This window comes from Thermobia domestica, chromosome 2 (genome assembly GCF_964235325.1).
Source record: "Thermobia domestica chromosome 2, izTheDome1.hap1.1, whole genome shotgun sequence".
NCBI classification, from domain to species: Eukaryota; Metazoa; Arthropoda; class Insecta; order Zygentoma; family Lepismatidae; genus Thermobia; species Thermobia domestica.
This window is the reverse complement of record NC_137455.1, coordinates 34,130,590-34,143,870: the sequence shown is the minus strand read 5'-3', so window position 1 is coordinate 34,143,870 and position 13,281 is coordinate 34,130,590. Positions and strand designations below refer to the sequence as shown.

General features: G+C 37.9%; 1 protein-coding gene across 4 annotated transcripts in view; it reads left to right on the top strand.

Moving 5' to 3' along the window:
• The window catches only part of LOC145671379 (ATPase family AAA domain-containing protein 2-like), a 116,756-nt gene that overhangs the window by 41,024 nt on the left and 62,451 nt on the right, over window positions 1–13,281 (top strand). For 3 of the 4 annotated variants that reach the window (XR_014128517.1, XM_081740485.1, XM_081740461.1), the window contains exons 6-10: window positions 153–255; window positions 5,941–6,087; window positions 9,450–9,681; window positions 11,606–11,692; window positions 12,954–13,207. Coding sequence is in view for 3 of the 4 variants with exons in the window: in XM_081740485.1 (XP_081596611.1) it covers window positions 153–255; window positions 5,941–6,087; window positions 9,450–9,681; window positions 11,606–11,692; window positions 12,954–13,207 (823 nt within the window). In the remaining variant the exon portion in view is untranslated. The remainder of the gene's footprint in view (window positions 1–152; window positions 256–5,940; window positions 6,088–9,449; window positions 9,682–11,605; window positions 11,693–12,953; window positions 13,208–13,281) is intronic. The other variant, XM_081740475.1, reaches the window with a different exon arrangement.

The window sequence follows — 13,281 nt, the reverse complement described above, 5'->3', positions numbered from 1 at the left end:
AATATGAATTTTATAATACACGTAAAGCATCGAAAGACTTCAATTCATGTAAGGTTACTTTTTTTTTTTTTTTTATCCCTTACAATGTGACTTGTATAAAATTCAGTATGTGGACAAATTTAGATTCTAATTTCATTTATTAATTTTTGTAGGGATACGAAGACATGTATTCCCGAGTTAAACGTCCCAGACGTAGCACGCAGCAAATGATGTTTTCTGGAGATCAGATGCCTGAAAGATCAAGAAAACATTCAGGTACGTACTTTTACCAAAAGAAATATATAAATATTTATTCTTTTCCATCATCAATGGACGCTTGCAATGGTTTGTGAAATGGAATGAAATCTTTAACTCAGCGTTCTATGCTTATGTGCCCATGCTTTTCGTTTGTACCACGCGTTACTTCGGTACCTAGTCTACCTCACAGTACAGTAATTCTACTTTCGAGCATTACATCCATCTACTGTGACGAGAAGATATCGTCTGGGGTGGTTTGGCGGTGTTGCAGCTAGGATTTCTAGAAACAGGATCAACGAAGTTAAAGATTGAACTTGCTCACAGCCGTACAACATATCAGTGCAAACAAGTTATTAGTAAGACGAGAGAGGAATCTGTGTTGTTTTCTGGAACAGTGATACGGGGGGAAAAAACCTTAAATGAGGGACACTAAAGTGTAGCAGACACGCTTCGGCAGTGTTGCTGAAATGTAAGTAAAGAGGAAGTGCAGGCATCTGGCGCGTTGCTGGAGACTGACCGACGCCAGACGGTTCGTGGGTTATCGAGTATTATTGCATAACACTGTACTTCATATTCTGAAGGAACACCTGGGAATGAGAAAAATTACGTCGCAATGGATTCCGCACTATTTGACGGAAATGCAGAAATAACTACAAATCGTCGCTGCTCCAAACTGCTTGGAGGTTTATGAGCGCGTGAAAACTTCGGCACACTAGGTGAAACGCTGAATGAAATGTAGATGAGATCATTCGGGCTAAAACTGGAAATAATAATAATAAGTGGAATGAGCGGAGTGATTGTGGGTAGGGCTGTTCCGATAATCGAGTATTCGATAAAATTTCAAAACCGTTCCGTCGATAAAGAATTTTAATTTTATCGAATTATCGAACTTTCGAGACTCGAATTTTTTGACACTTTCGAAACGTTTGACACTCGAAATGTTAGAGACTCTCGATACGTTTGAGACACTCGAAGTGTTAGAAAATTTAGACGAGCTTGAGAGACTCGAATTGTTAGAAAGCAGCAAATACTGAAAGATCTGGAAGAAACAATGCAATCGATGTTACCATAGGTGTTGGCCTCTATATGTACTACATATACGCAGGGTGTTCATTTTAAAAGTTGCCTCCCTTGATATGAAGTTAAAGAATGGTTTCTACCCACATGTCTTTAAGACCAATGTTTATGTATGTACAGGGGCATAAATAAGGGCCCCGCAGACCACGCATTGCGGGGGGCCTCAAGCCATTAGGGGGGCCCAAATCGTGAAGTAGGACGTAGAAAAAGGGCCCTGCTCCACGCTGTCTGCGGGAGGGACCCCAAGCCTCTAGTTACGCCACTGTATATGTACAAGGATTAAGTAGTCTGTCAGGTAAGGGAGAGAGAGAGATACAGATAGACAGAGACAAAGGAAGATAAAACATGTATCACCCGAACAGGATTGGAATCCAAGACACCATGGGCCTTATGCACAGTCGTTTTGACGTGTGATTAGCGTCATACTAAAGGCCTGACTATTGCAGGAAATATATGTTAGTCGAACTCTAGTATGGTACTAACCACGCGTCAGAACAACAATGATACAATAGATAGTCAGCAAATAACAGAGTTAGAATTCAGGAAAAAATTGAATTGCCTGTGTGCGTATGTGTGTGTCTGTCGAAAAAAAAAGTTCCTTTCTGCACGCTTTCCTTTCTCTTCATAAATACAACTTTGCAATAACTTATCAGATGACAAAAGTTGTCTGACTAGTTTGGCTGCGAGAAGGAATCATCGGTTGCGAGAGACTTTCATAATATTCGTACTCTCGATAATACCCGAAATTTCGATAATACTCGAAACTTCGATAATTTCAAATACTCGAACAGTTTCGAGTAACCGATGACAACTCGATAAGTTTTCATTTCCAAAGTTCGATAGGTCCTCAGTCTTACCGAACACCCCTAATTGTGGGGTCACAATAAACATCAAAGGTTCCGTCGTAACCCAACGCACAGTGGTTCAGGACGAGCAAAAAGCTGGCCAAAACCCAATTTTTAAAAACTGCGTTAGAAGGACACTGGTTTAGTGTATGGGTTACGAAATATCCATAGTTTACTATATACAAATAATGAAAACGAGTAACATGTAACGTGTGAGTTAGAAAGGGTGAAAGTTAACCATTGTGGACATATCTGTGAAATAGCTGCTAATTAGAGTATTTGTTATTCAAGTTCTTGGCTTGGTATCTGAGAATGTGTGGTTACAAGAAATATTTGTTGTATATGGCACCAACATACCTCTCAAGCACTGCAACTGTCCAAAGTGGCTATGCAATATCTTCCATATCTACGTTCCCTCGAACAAAATATGTTAATGTGACAAAATCTAATTTGCTTTAGCAAAAGATCCACAAAACTACAGAGATTTAGTATAGTGCCCAGCGTTCCCCAGCAGAGTTATTGAAATGGTCTGAAAGAATAATCCATAATGAATTGTTTTTCAGGAAGTTTAGGTGCGAATATGTGCGAATTTGTGAAATACGTGTTACTTTGTAACTGTGTGTGGTGACAGGACACTGAAATTAATTATTTCTACTTTTTACGTGCAGGACATCTATAGTTCATAATGATGTTGAGACGCATCCAGGTCAATGCGAAAATGAGAGAAATGTAAGGACGTTGTCAAAGGGAACAAACATAGCAAGTCCAGACCTGGTTTTGACGTAATTGGACCTTGATAATCACCCAGCCCACGTTAGTGAAGACATTCGAATTGTTTCCAGGTTTTGCAGTCAAGTGTACCAAAAACTGTATAAGAGTGGCAGAAATCATGACATCTTTCTAAAGATACATACAGAATGGCTTGATGAAGAACTGAAATTTAAATTCTGGTGACAGATGGAACGTCGATCAAATCCTGACGGTTGTCCATCGAAGGATTTCAGAGAATCTATTGACGGAACTAAACGGAGGAAAGCGGAAGATTTACTTGCATCTGCAAGTACGTCGGAACTGGCTTTTGCTACCAAAATGAGGCTTCGGGCATCAGAACAAGATGCAGAAAAAGTACTTCGTGACGTGACAGAAACAACTTTGACTAGAATTCGTAAGATGAGACAAGCGTTTATGAGCGCAAAGGACCAGAGCATTTTACCCATACCATGCACCAAAGAGGAGGCGCTTGCATTGCTTCTCGATCGTAAGTTAGCCAAAAGCCAATACAACTGTCTAAGTCTTGGTGCCTAAACACGCAAAGCAGACATTTATCCAAGTTATCACCAATTACTCGAGGCTAAGACAGTTGTTACCCGTCAAATGAGAGTATTACTGTTCCAGATGTCAGTGCAGAAATGAAATCGCAGGCTTTATTGTAGCAAAAAGTTGAACGAGTCCAGTGCATCGAACAGCAGATTCAAGATCACCTATCAACTGTAAATTTCAGTGGATTCCAATTTACTGTGCATCACGAGCTCATTCTCACTATGGCAGATGGAAAAGTTGTAATGCACTCCTGAACAACAAATCTCTTCAAAAGTGTTATATTTGCAAAGCATCTCCCAAAGAAATGAACGATTTAGAAAGTTTTTATGAAAGACATAGACGCATCCACATTACTCTTAGGATTGTCAGTGTTACATGCGTACATACGATTTCTTGAGTGCCTCCTTTATATTGTATATAGACTCGATTTCAAGACATGGAAAGTTCGAAAGAAGTACAAAGAACTATTGAAATCAGGAAAACAAAAGATTCGGAAGCAGTTTAGAGAAAAAATAGGACTTAATGTGATAGACCCAATACAGAAGACACTGGAACAAGCAAGGATGGAAACACTGCTAGATGTTTTGCTGACTCACACCGATCTTCGCAAATAATGGGGATTTCTGAACAACTGATTATACATTTTTCGGTGATATTATCTGTAATTAATTCTGGACTTGATATTGATCCCAACGCTTTTGACAGTTATGCACTGGAGACAGACAAACACTTCGTTCATCTTTACAGTTGGTTCTATGTGTCTGCTAGCGTCCATAAAATTCTTGTTCATGGATCGGTTACAAAATGCCATTTTACCAATAGGTCAGCTTTCATAAGATGCACAAGAGGGACGGAATAAAGACTTACGAACATTTCGGAAAGATCACTCATACAAATTCTCTCTCACTATTACGAATCAGGATATGCTGCATATGCACCTTATTACTTCTGATCTCTTTCGTTCGCGTATTAGGCACATGGCTACCGGGAAGAAAAGACGTTGCTTGTCACATGAAGGACGACTGCTGTTAAAGACGTCGGAGCGTGGAGCAGAAGGAGATACCGCGGCGTCCAGCAACCAAAAAAATGAAGGCATTCCATTTTCATTCAGCGATATAGACAGTGGCAGTGATGATTGACGTACAAATGTGGTTGACAAAATCAATTCTCGTTTTTCATTTATATATGTGAATGTAATGAAGTTTTGTATGTGTGAGTGTACTGACATAATGCATACCAATACGCAGTACTTTATCAGCATTTACAAACATTTCCTACTAACTCTCTCCCGCAGATAAGGCTAGTGCAACCGAACGATGAACCTGTTCATTAATTCTTAGTACTATACATATACAATTTTCACATATTTGAAACATTAGAAGCATTTTGTACATTGTTATAAACGGTTATAGGTTTTGGCCAGGTTTTTGCTCGTTCTGAACCACTGTGCAACGGTGTGAATTGTTGATGATTGTCGTATTCTATTCTGATTCCTTATTGATAGATTAATTTGCATTTTTGTCATTTGTCAGCAGCGAGGCTATATAGGGCAAGACTTATAAAGTGGGCTATCAACCACTGTAGTGGGTTAGGTGCTGTCGCTTTGGGAATCGAATTTGAAACCTTGTATACTAAAGGCATGTGGTGCACTAGCTGTTAGACAAGTGAGAATAGCATGCGAAGGACAGACTATCAATGCGCTGCATTACTGTTCATTGTTTGGAACTTAGCTTGCGAGAGAGCTTCTTCGTTGCTAAACTGTTAGCGCTCTTGGCGTGGGAAACCGGGTTCGTTTCCCAGAGGGAGCTCATGTGGTTCGGATTCCACGTTAAACTGTAGGTTCACGTCTCATATAGTCTTGCTGCTGAAAAGAACGTTAAACCCAAAATTAACTTGTGAGAGTTTCCACGGAAGCAGGAACACTTTCTGCCGAATACTTCCATCATTTTTCAGGACAATACTAGGGCGCATGTATTGTAATCTTTAGCTGATTTATGTGCTCGATAAGGCCGGGAAGTGGTCTGTCATCCACCATATTATCCAGACGTAAGCCTTTAGTTCCTTTTTCTCGAAAACTGCTAACAAGGATTTATCCTCAAGCACCTCATGTGTTAGCTCGATGTAATTATCGATTGAAATACGTCTTATTTTTTGCACGTATAGTTAAACAAAATTGAAAATATAAGAGCTAATCATAATTTTTCTGTATATCACATTCACCATACCGTATGCTGTCATAATGAAAAGTTGGATGTATCAGTTCAATCTTAATAGGTAGCGTGGTTATCACGCAGCAGTAATTTTTAAGTTTACAATTCTCGATAACTACACATGAGAATATACTCTCCCTTATCATTACCATCAAGTTAATGAGATTTATCTATTGGCATATTTCTTCTTTAGACATCCTCCCTCTCTTCGTTGAACGCTAATTATGTTGAATTTTCTTCCTCGCTTGCAGAGAGTTCAGATGATGAGCAAACAGAAAGCCAAACTAGCCAAATGGGAGGAGACAGCAGCTCAGGAGAAGACGAGCGTGAAGGACGAGTTGGGAAGTATCATCTTCGAAAAACGAAGCCAATTGTGGAACGGTTCCAGGTGTCTGTTGGTGAGTTTACTCTCTATAATACTAATAGTTATACTCCTGCCTGTAATATGTTTAGTCTTATTTTTGTACTTGATGTAAATAAGTATACATAAATTAGGTGTTATTTACCTAATAATACATGTAGAATTAAATATAGTATCGAAACGAAAAAAAAAAAAAAAAAAATGAATGAATCACTAAGTCACACGAGATAAGGGAAATACAACCAACTCTTTTCACGTGATTAACTCCGTCGAATGACCCGTAGCTTTCACGTGTAGTCTGCAGGCAGAGGACTGTTTATTAGTGCTTTCTGAGAAACGATCTTATTTCCGATACTAAGCCAAGTGCTTTTAGATAGAGACGAGAACAGTCCTTGAATGTAATTTTGAGGGAAATAAACAATTGTGAAACCACTGAGTACTACCATATTTCCAAAGCAACAGTGGGCCATCCAACAGGACTGCTTCCGCACACAAGGCACGGTCAACACAGGAGTGGTTACGGTTTAATGTGTAAGACTTCATCTCCACATCAGACATCCTCTAATAGCTCGAATCTGAACCTGCTCGAGTTGTCATTGCTTCAATCAATGGCCTGCAAGAAGAGACACCCTAATGTAGACTTCCTGGTCAAGACACCCTGCCAGTTCCCCGTTGATACTTCGTAATTCCATTGACGAGTAGTCTGCCAGTCTCCGGGCCAGCATTCAGGCTTAAGATGCATATTTGGAAATCTGATTTGTGCTTTTCATTCTCCTACTTGCATGGATCATCTTGCAAAAGGATATCAGTATATATATTACCAACACTGTCTGTGTTTTATTTCCAAACCTCTGACAATTTATGAAATAATTAGATATAGAGGGGATCGAAGTGGCTCAGTGGCAGAACGCTTTGTAGTGGACAAACATCATGGAAGTGAATTTTCTCGAGGTTCCCGTTTCTTCCCAATTCCTTCACTTCATCATTGCCATCCATGTCATTATCTCTGTCTCCCATAGCCTCAGTGCATACTCGTAGAACGTTAAACTTTAAAAAAAAAAAAAATAAAAAAAATAAAATAAATAAATAAATAAAAAAATAAAAAAATAAAATAAAATATATATATATATATAAAAAAAAAACCTTTATGTGGATTAAAAACCCGAAACATTGTTTAGCTTTGAAACATTTAACGCCAAGAGAAAGATGAACTTTTTATTTGTTTCTCTTCGTGAAATTAATTGTGGTATAGTTTTCCTTTCTTCACGGTGAAGGTAAGCAAAAGCCTTCACCGAACTATCTGATCTCATGTGGTACTCAGTCAATACATCACGTAACAAACTTAGAGCTTTGATACCTTTCGAACAGGTTGAGTATGTTTTTTCTTTTTTTATATGACTTTGTCAAAAGAATATTTTCTTTCGCTTCTCTACGAGAATTAGGTAAGACGTTTTAGTAATGTATTAGTATCAGGCCTTTGGAAATTTATGTGATTTCAAATATCAACTTGAAAAAGATCAAAGTTGATAAATAGAGCATCCAGATATTTGAACCAGTTTTTATTGAAGATAAAATTCCGAAAATAAACCTAAATTTTGGCAGAGTGCACAAAACTTGGCTTTTAGTTCCCCACAACTGCAGTACCTGCAAAGAAGAAAATGATTATCGTGCGTAACATCAGTCTTCACACTTTCTTTACATATTTGTTGATGTTGAGACATTCGTTTAGAGCTTTATTATTTGTATCTAGTTCGTGTCTTTAGCAAGTTTCTAACGTCCCCATGTACGGTCTTGTTCATAACAATCTGGCCATTATCTCTGTTTAAGAAGCTTATAAATTGAAATTAAATAAATGTGGATAGTCTTTATTTCAAGTCAATATATATTGTGTGATCAATTAAAACCCGTTTGTAGACAATATCTACGGAAATATTAATAGCATTTAACTGCCCCTTATACACAATATGAAGGCATTTATGATGATTGTGACGTGTGTTTGAGCTTCAGAAGAAGTCACTACACGCTTTCAAAAATTTACTTCCCACCGGCCATGTAAGTTGGTGTTGGACAACATCGTGTTCGTCGGTTGGTTTTCTTGGATATTCATGTTTCCTTCCACATTCTCATTTTACCAATTCTTCCATCATCATTCACTTGCCTTAATCATTCGTCCCCTTAGCCTGAAGGGCATGATCATGCGATGTTAACTGAAAGATTTCATTTCATATATTTATCCCACTGTATCACCAATCTACGAATACCACGTTAGATTTGAAAGAGCGGCGTTCAAATTATTGACCATTGACCTTCTGGTCAGATCATAACTCATTTTTAATTGCTTCGCTATGGATCGAATGCTCAGGCGTCTATTCTCACGAATAGCTTAAGACATTTTTGCACAATTGTTTTAACATGGACTTGTCCAAGATGAGAATCATCACTTGTTCCCGCACATCCTTTCCAAAACATTCTTGCCAATCGATCACTGTTGTGTCGATTCGCATCTGTCGTTGTATTCGTCCTCATTCAACAAACAAACAAACAAACAAACAAACAAAAAAGAAGCCGCGGTGGCTCAGTGGTAGAGCGTTCACCTCTGGTGCTTGGGGTTCCGGGTTCGATCCCAGCCCCCGCCAAGTGAACTTTGTAGTGGACAAACACCGTGTGCGTGGGTTTTCCCGGGGTTCTCCCGTTTCCTCCCACTTTCTTCATTCCACCATTTTCATTCATTACTCATCACCACCGTCTCCTTTAGCCTAACCGGCATAACCGTGGGACGTAAAACTCACAGATTTCATTTCATTTTCATTCAACAAAACACATTAGGTGGTTGTCATCCTTCAACAGTAAGGAACTATATATGACGGCTCGTTGATATTGTTTGGACGGGTTGTGGATTCGGAACGCCATCTTTCAATGGTTATTCCTGTAACGGTAAAAAAGAATGAACGATTTTTCCTATTGTTTGGTGAAGGATATATGCTATAGTATACTACTAACTACGCATTACTTTTATGAACCATACTGTAATTACGGCCGACGAAAGGGTTTCAGTTGATCCGTTCGTTGACTTAATTGTTTTATTTACGATTCTGAACTTGGAGGTGGATAGCTAGTTTTTTACTTCTGAACAAGAGTTTGCGTTCGTCTTTCCTCTTCTGTTGTTAGTTTTAATCTATTTCTCCCTGATGCAGTAGTTTCTAAAAATCTTATGTATTTACAGGTTGAAGTACGGGAAACAAATGAGATTGGTAGTGTTATAATTTCTATGATTATGCTGCTCAATTCAATTTTAATTCTATGATAATGTGCTATCCATTATTGTTATAAATAAGAAATCTGTATTAAGTTTGTTGAATTAATATGTGCATAAAAACTGTTTCTTTTTCTACTTCGTAGCACCTCCTCGGCCATCTCGTCCTCGAAGCACAAGCATTTGTTACCGTGAAGATACTCCACCCCATGTTCGAAGGAGACTAGGGATGATTCGTTCGCCGGCACATAGAACACCTATCCGGCGACTAAGACCTCGTCGACAGCCTACTCACAATGAAAGCTCCACATCTAGTAGTAGTGATGAGGAAAGATTTGAACGAAGGAAAGCTAAAAGCGCTGTAAAATCTCGTAACAGGTTAGACATTATTGTGTGTTCTTTTCAGTCAGTTGTCAATAACAAGCATGATAATATTATATATAAGGTAGGGCATGAAGTTAGGGCGTTTTATGACATTGTAGTGCGAGAATAAGTACGGGTCATCGTTAGAAGTAAGAAATGGATTTATTGCAACTTGTTAAAATCTATTCAAGCCTCCCAAGTTACCTTACGGTAGAAAGGAGGTTTTCATCGCATTAAGTGCTATGTTGCAATCATGCAACGGCAACTCATAATCCTGTGGATGTTCTAGTGAAAGTTTTCTGCTTTGAGCGCGCACTATGTGCGAATTATAATAAAACTTACCATTATCCTGTGCATGTTACAGCAGGGTTCATCCTGTGCGTGTTATAGCAGGGTTCCTACTGGTCAGAGAAATCAAGGAAGTCAGGGACCCCACTACAAAAAAGAGCCCGTTTGAATTGGCTTATAAAAAACCACACACACGAAAGCTGGTTAGGAAATAAGCAGATTTTTGAACTCATTCTGCTTTTTATTCGAGGACTTTCCATTGAAGGGGAGAGTTCATTATAGCCTTAGGAACACTGGCGTTTCCTCTTATATTCTGTTCCATTAGATGAGTGGAAAATTCAAGTGTGATCAATCGTATAATGCCCATGATTCCTGCGTTAATTATTTATGTCGAAACAATTAAAAGCAAACCACCTGAAACATCAGATTTTACTGAAGTCAAGACCAACATTAGTGGCGCACTTTTCCGGGCAAGATGCCTTTTATCTCTTATCGCTAGGTACTAGAGAATGTCTCGTAAAATACCAGACACAATCATTGCTTCCGTTCCGCAAACAGCTTTTCCCATTCAAGTAGAATATGCAGTTACATGTAATCATATGCTACTACAATAGATATCACACGGCAGTTAATGGTGAGAGCTCGCCTTGGTTTTGTTAGTTATGCACATTTTTCTTAACTGGCTTTCTGGTAAGGGTTATTAACAATAACTTCTGTTTGTTTAAAAAATATTAAAACCTATCAGATGCTGCCTTTTATCAAATCTTGACATGTCCTGCCAAAGAATATCATAGTATTAATCTCACATGATAAACAAATTTCTGTCATTAACAGTTGCAGAGCACCAATCAGACATATCAAACTTATTATAAATCCATTGTAAGATTAAACAGGGTGTCTATCGGTCTTTCGTCACGAAAGTCACAAAAGTCATGAAAAAGTCACGAAATCAGAAAACGGTCATGAAAGTCAAGAAATTTAGCTTTAGGGTCACGATTTTTTTTATCTATACGAATATAAGTACAAACTGAAAAATTTTATTGTATAAAACATCAAAATTCACTGCCAAAAATCTCTATTGTCGGCTTTAGACGCTACAAAATCGCAAGCAAACCACGCTTCTATCGCATGCATGAAATTCGGCTAATTCACATTCAAATTCACTCTTGAGACTGTCCTTCAGCCGGCATCATTGAGCATTGGCGATGCAAATCACATCGCATCGCCGAAACTACCTACGCATCTAACCAATTTATTCAACTGTGAGAAGATACCAGCCTTTAATTACTCCAAGGAACAGCCTTTAAAAGTAGAGATAAGATAAAGATAAGTGCTGAAGAATATAGGTACTGTTATGGGTTTTTGAATGTAACGAAATTTTATGGTTTGGTAAAGAAAAGATCACGAAAAAGTCACGAAATTTCATTTTAGAATTTTAGTAGACACCCTGTTAAAAGGCTTCAATATGTTCTTCGTGCTGAAGTTTTGGACACCAATGTACTTTATTAAGGTACACTGGCGATTTAATGTAACTTAGATGTAAGATCAGTTGTAGTTAGAATGCACGGTAGAATCCTTTTCTTTGAATTTTAAGGTGATGTGTTGAATTTAAATTCATATATTTATTTGATTTGTGTGTGTTTGTATTTAGACTATCACGAGAATGTGTGATCAAAGATGAAGGTACAATCACCTGCAAGTTCCATACTGAAAGAAAAAAGACTAAAAAATGTACAAGGTATTAACATAACATAACGCTGCTTTCTATGCTTGCTAGCTCACAGCAGCGACATTTTGTGTAAGGAATTGCAAAATGTAGTCGTCATGCAGAAAGCGGAAAGTGTAGTAATTAGATTGATGTTTGTAAGATACGCTAGCTATTTCGAAATTATTATTATTTTTTTTCTGTAATGTTTTGTCAAAGTAATGAAGTAAATTAATCATGTTGTAAAAATTAGTATATTCCGAATTAGATCATTAGTGGATATTATTTTTAATGCTAATAAAATTTGTTAGATAATCATCGTTCCATATTAAAACAAAATACATTAAGTTCTAGTTTCTGTACGCTTTTTGTAATTTTCTAAAGAAGTAAATTGAACATAAAATGAAATTTTTAAGCATGACTTTAAAAGGAATATTTGGATGGAGATAAATAAATTCAGAATTATCAGCATTAATATGAATTGATGATACCTTTTTGAACCTGTATTAGTCTTTTGATATGTAATCATGATGTTAGGCCTTCTATATGATTTTCCTGGTGTTACTTTCGTTTCGCAAGGTTAAGGTATTGACACCCGACGTTTCGAATGCAGACATCGGATTTATCTTCAGTTATTGTAATGAAGAGACCGAAGACGTGTGCATGTATATGTAGTGACTATTTAGGCGCAGACTATGAATGGGGGCTTGTGATTGACTGAGGGAAATGCTGGGTTCTGATTGGCTGAGGGATGCTGGCTCCTGATTAGTTGTTGTTGTGGCTAAGAGAAATGGCTTTGTTGAATGTCTGTATTTGTTCCTGATAAGGCCAACCAGATAGGGCTGAGACAAGACATTCAACAAAGCCATTTTTCGTAGTTATAACCAACAAACAATCAAAAGCCAGCATCTCTCAGCCAATCAGAAGCCAGTATTTCCTTCAGCCAATCACTAGCCCCCATTTATACCGCTGCCCCTAATAGTCACTATATATACATGCTCAAGTCTCCGGTCTCTTCATTACAATCTCTGAAGGTAAATTCGAAACGTCAGATGTCAGTACCTTCACCTTGTTGATAAGCCCGAGAAGAGTTACTAAAATCACGTCGCTAGGGAAAATTCAATTCCTTCTTCATTATGCTTTCAGTGTATTGAACTGAAAGATTCAGCATAATATCGAAAAAAAACTTTTGCTCCTTTAAGTAAATTGTATTATTCGTGAATAAAGAGATATTATACCATTTATTGTAATAATTGGTGAAGGCAAATATACAACTAAATTTTCTGTGTTACAGGTGTCTTCCCCTTAACTTCACTGCCGAAGACCTTGCTCATGGTGCTGTCAGAGAGCGCACTAAAGTTGGAGCGAGTTTAGCAGATGTTGATCCAATGTCCATTGATTCTAGTGTGAGATTCTCTCACGTTGGCGGACTTGAAGACCATATCAGATGTTTGAAAGAGATGGTTGTCTTTCCGTTGCTTTATAAAGAAGTCTTTGAAAAGTTCCACATTCAGCCTCCCAAAGGAGTTCTTTTTCATGGTCCACCGGGTAAATAGGTCTTTCGCTCTCGCACTCTCTCTTTCTCTTTCTCTCTCTCTTTTTGTTATAAATGAATAGAATTT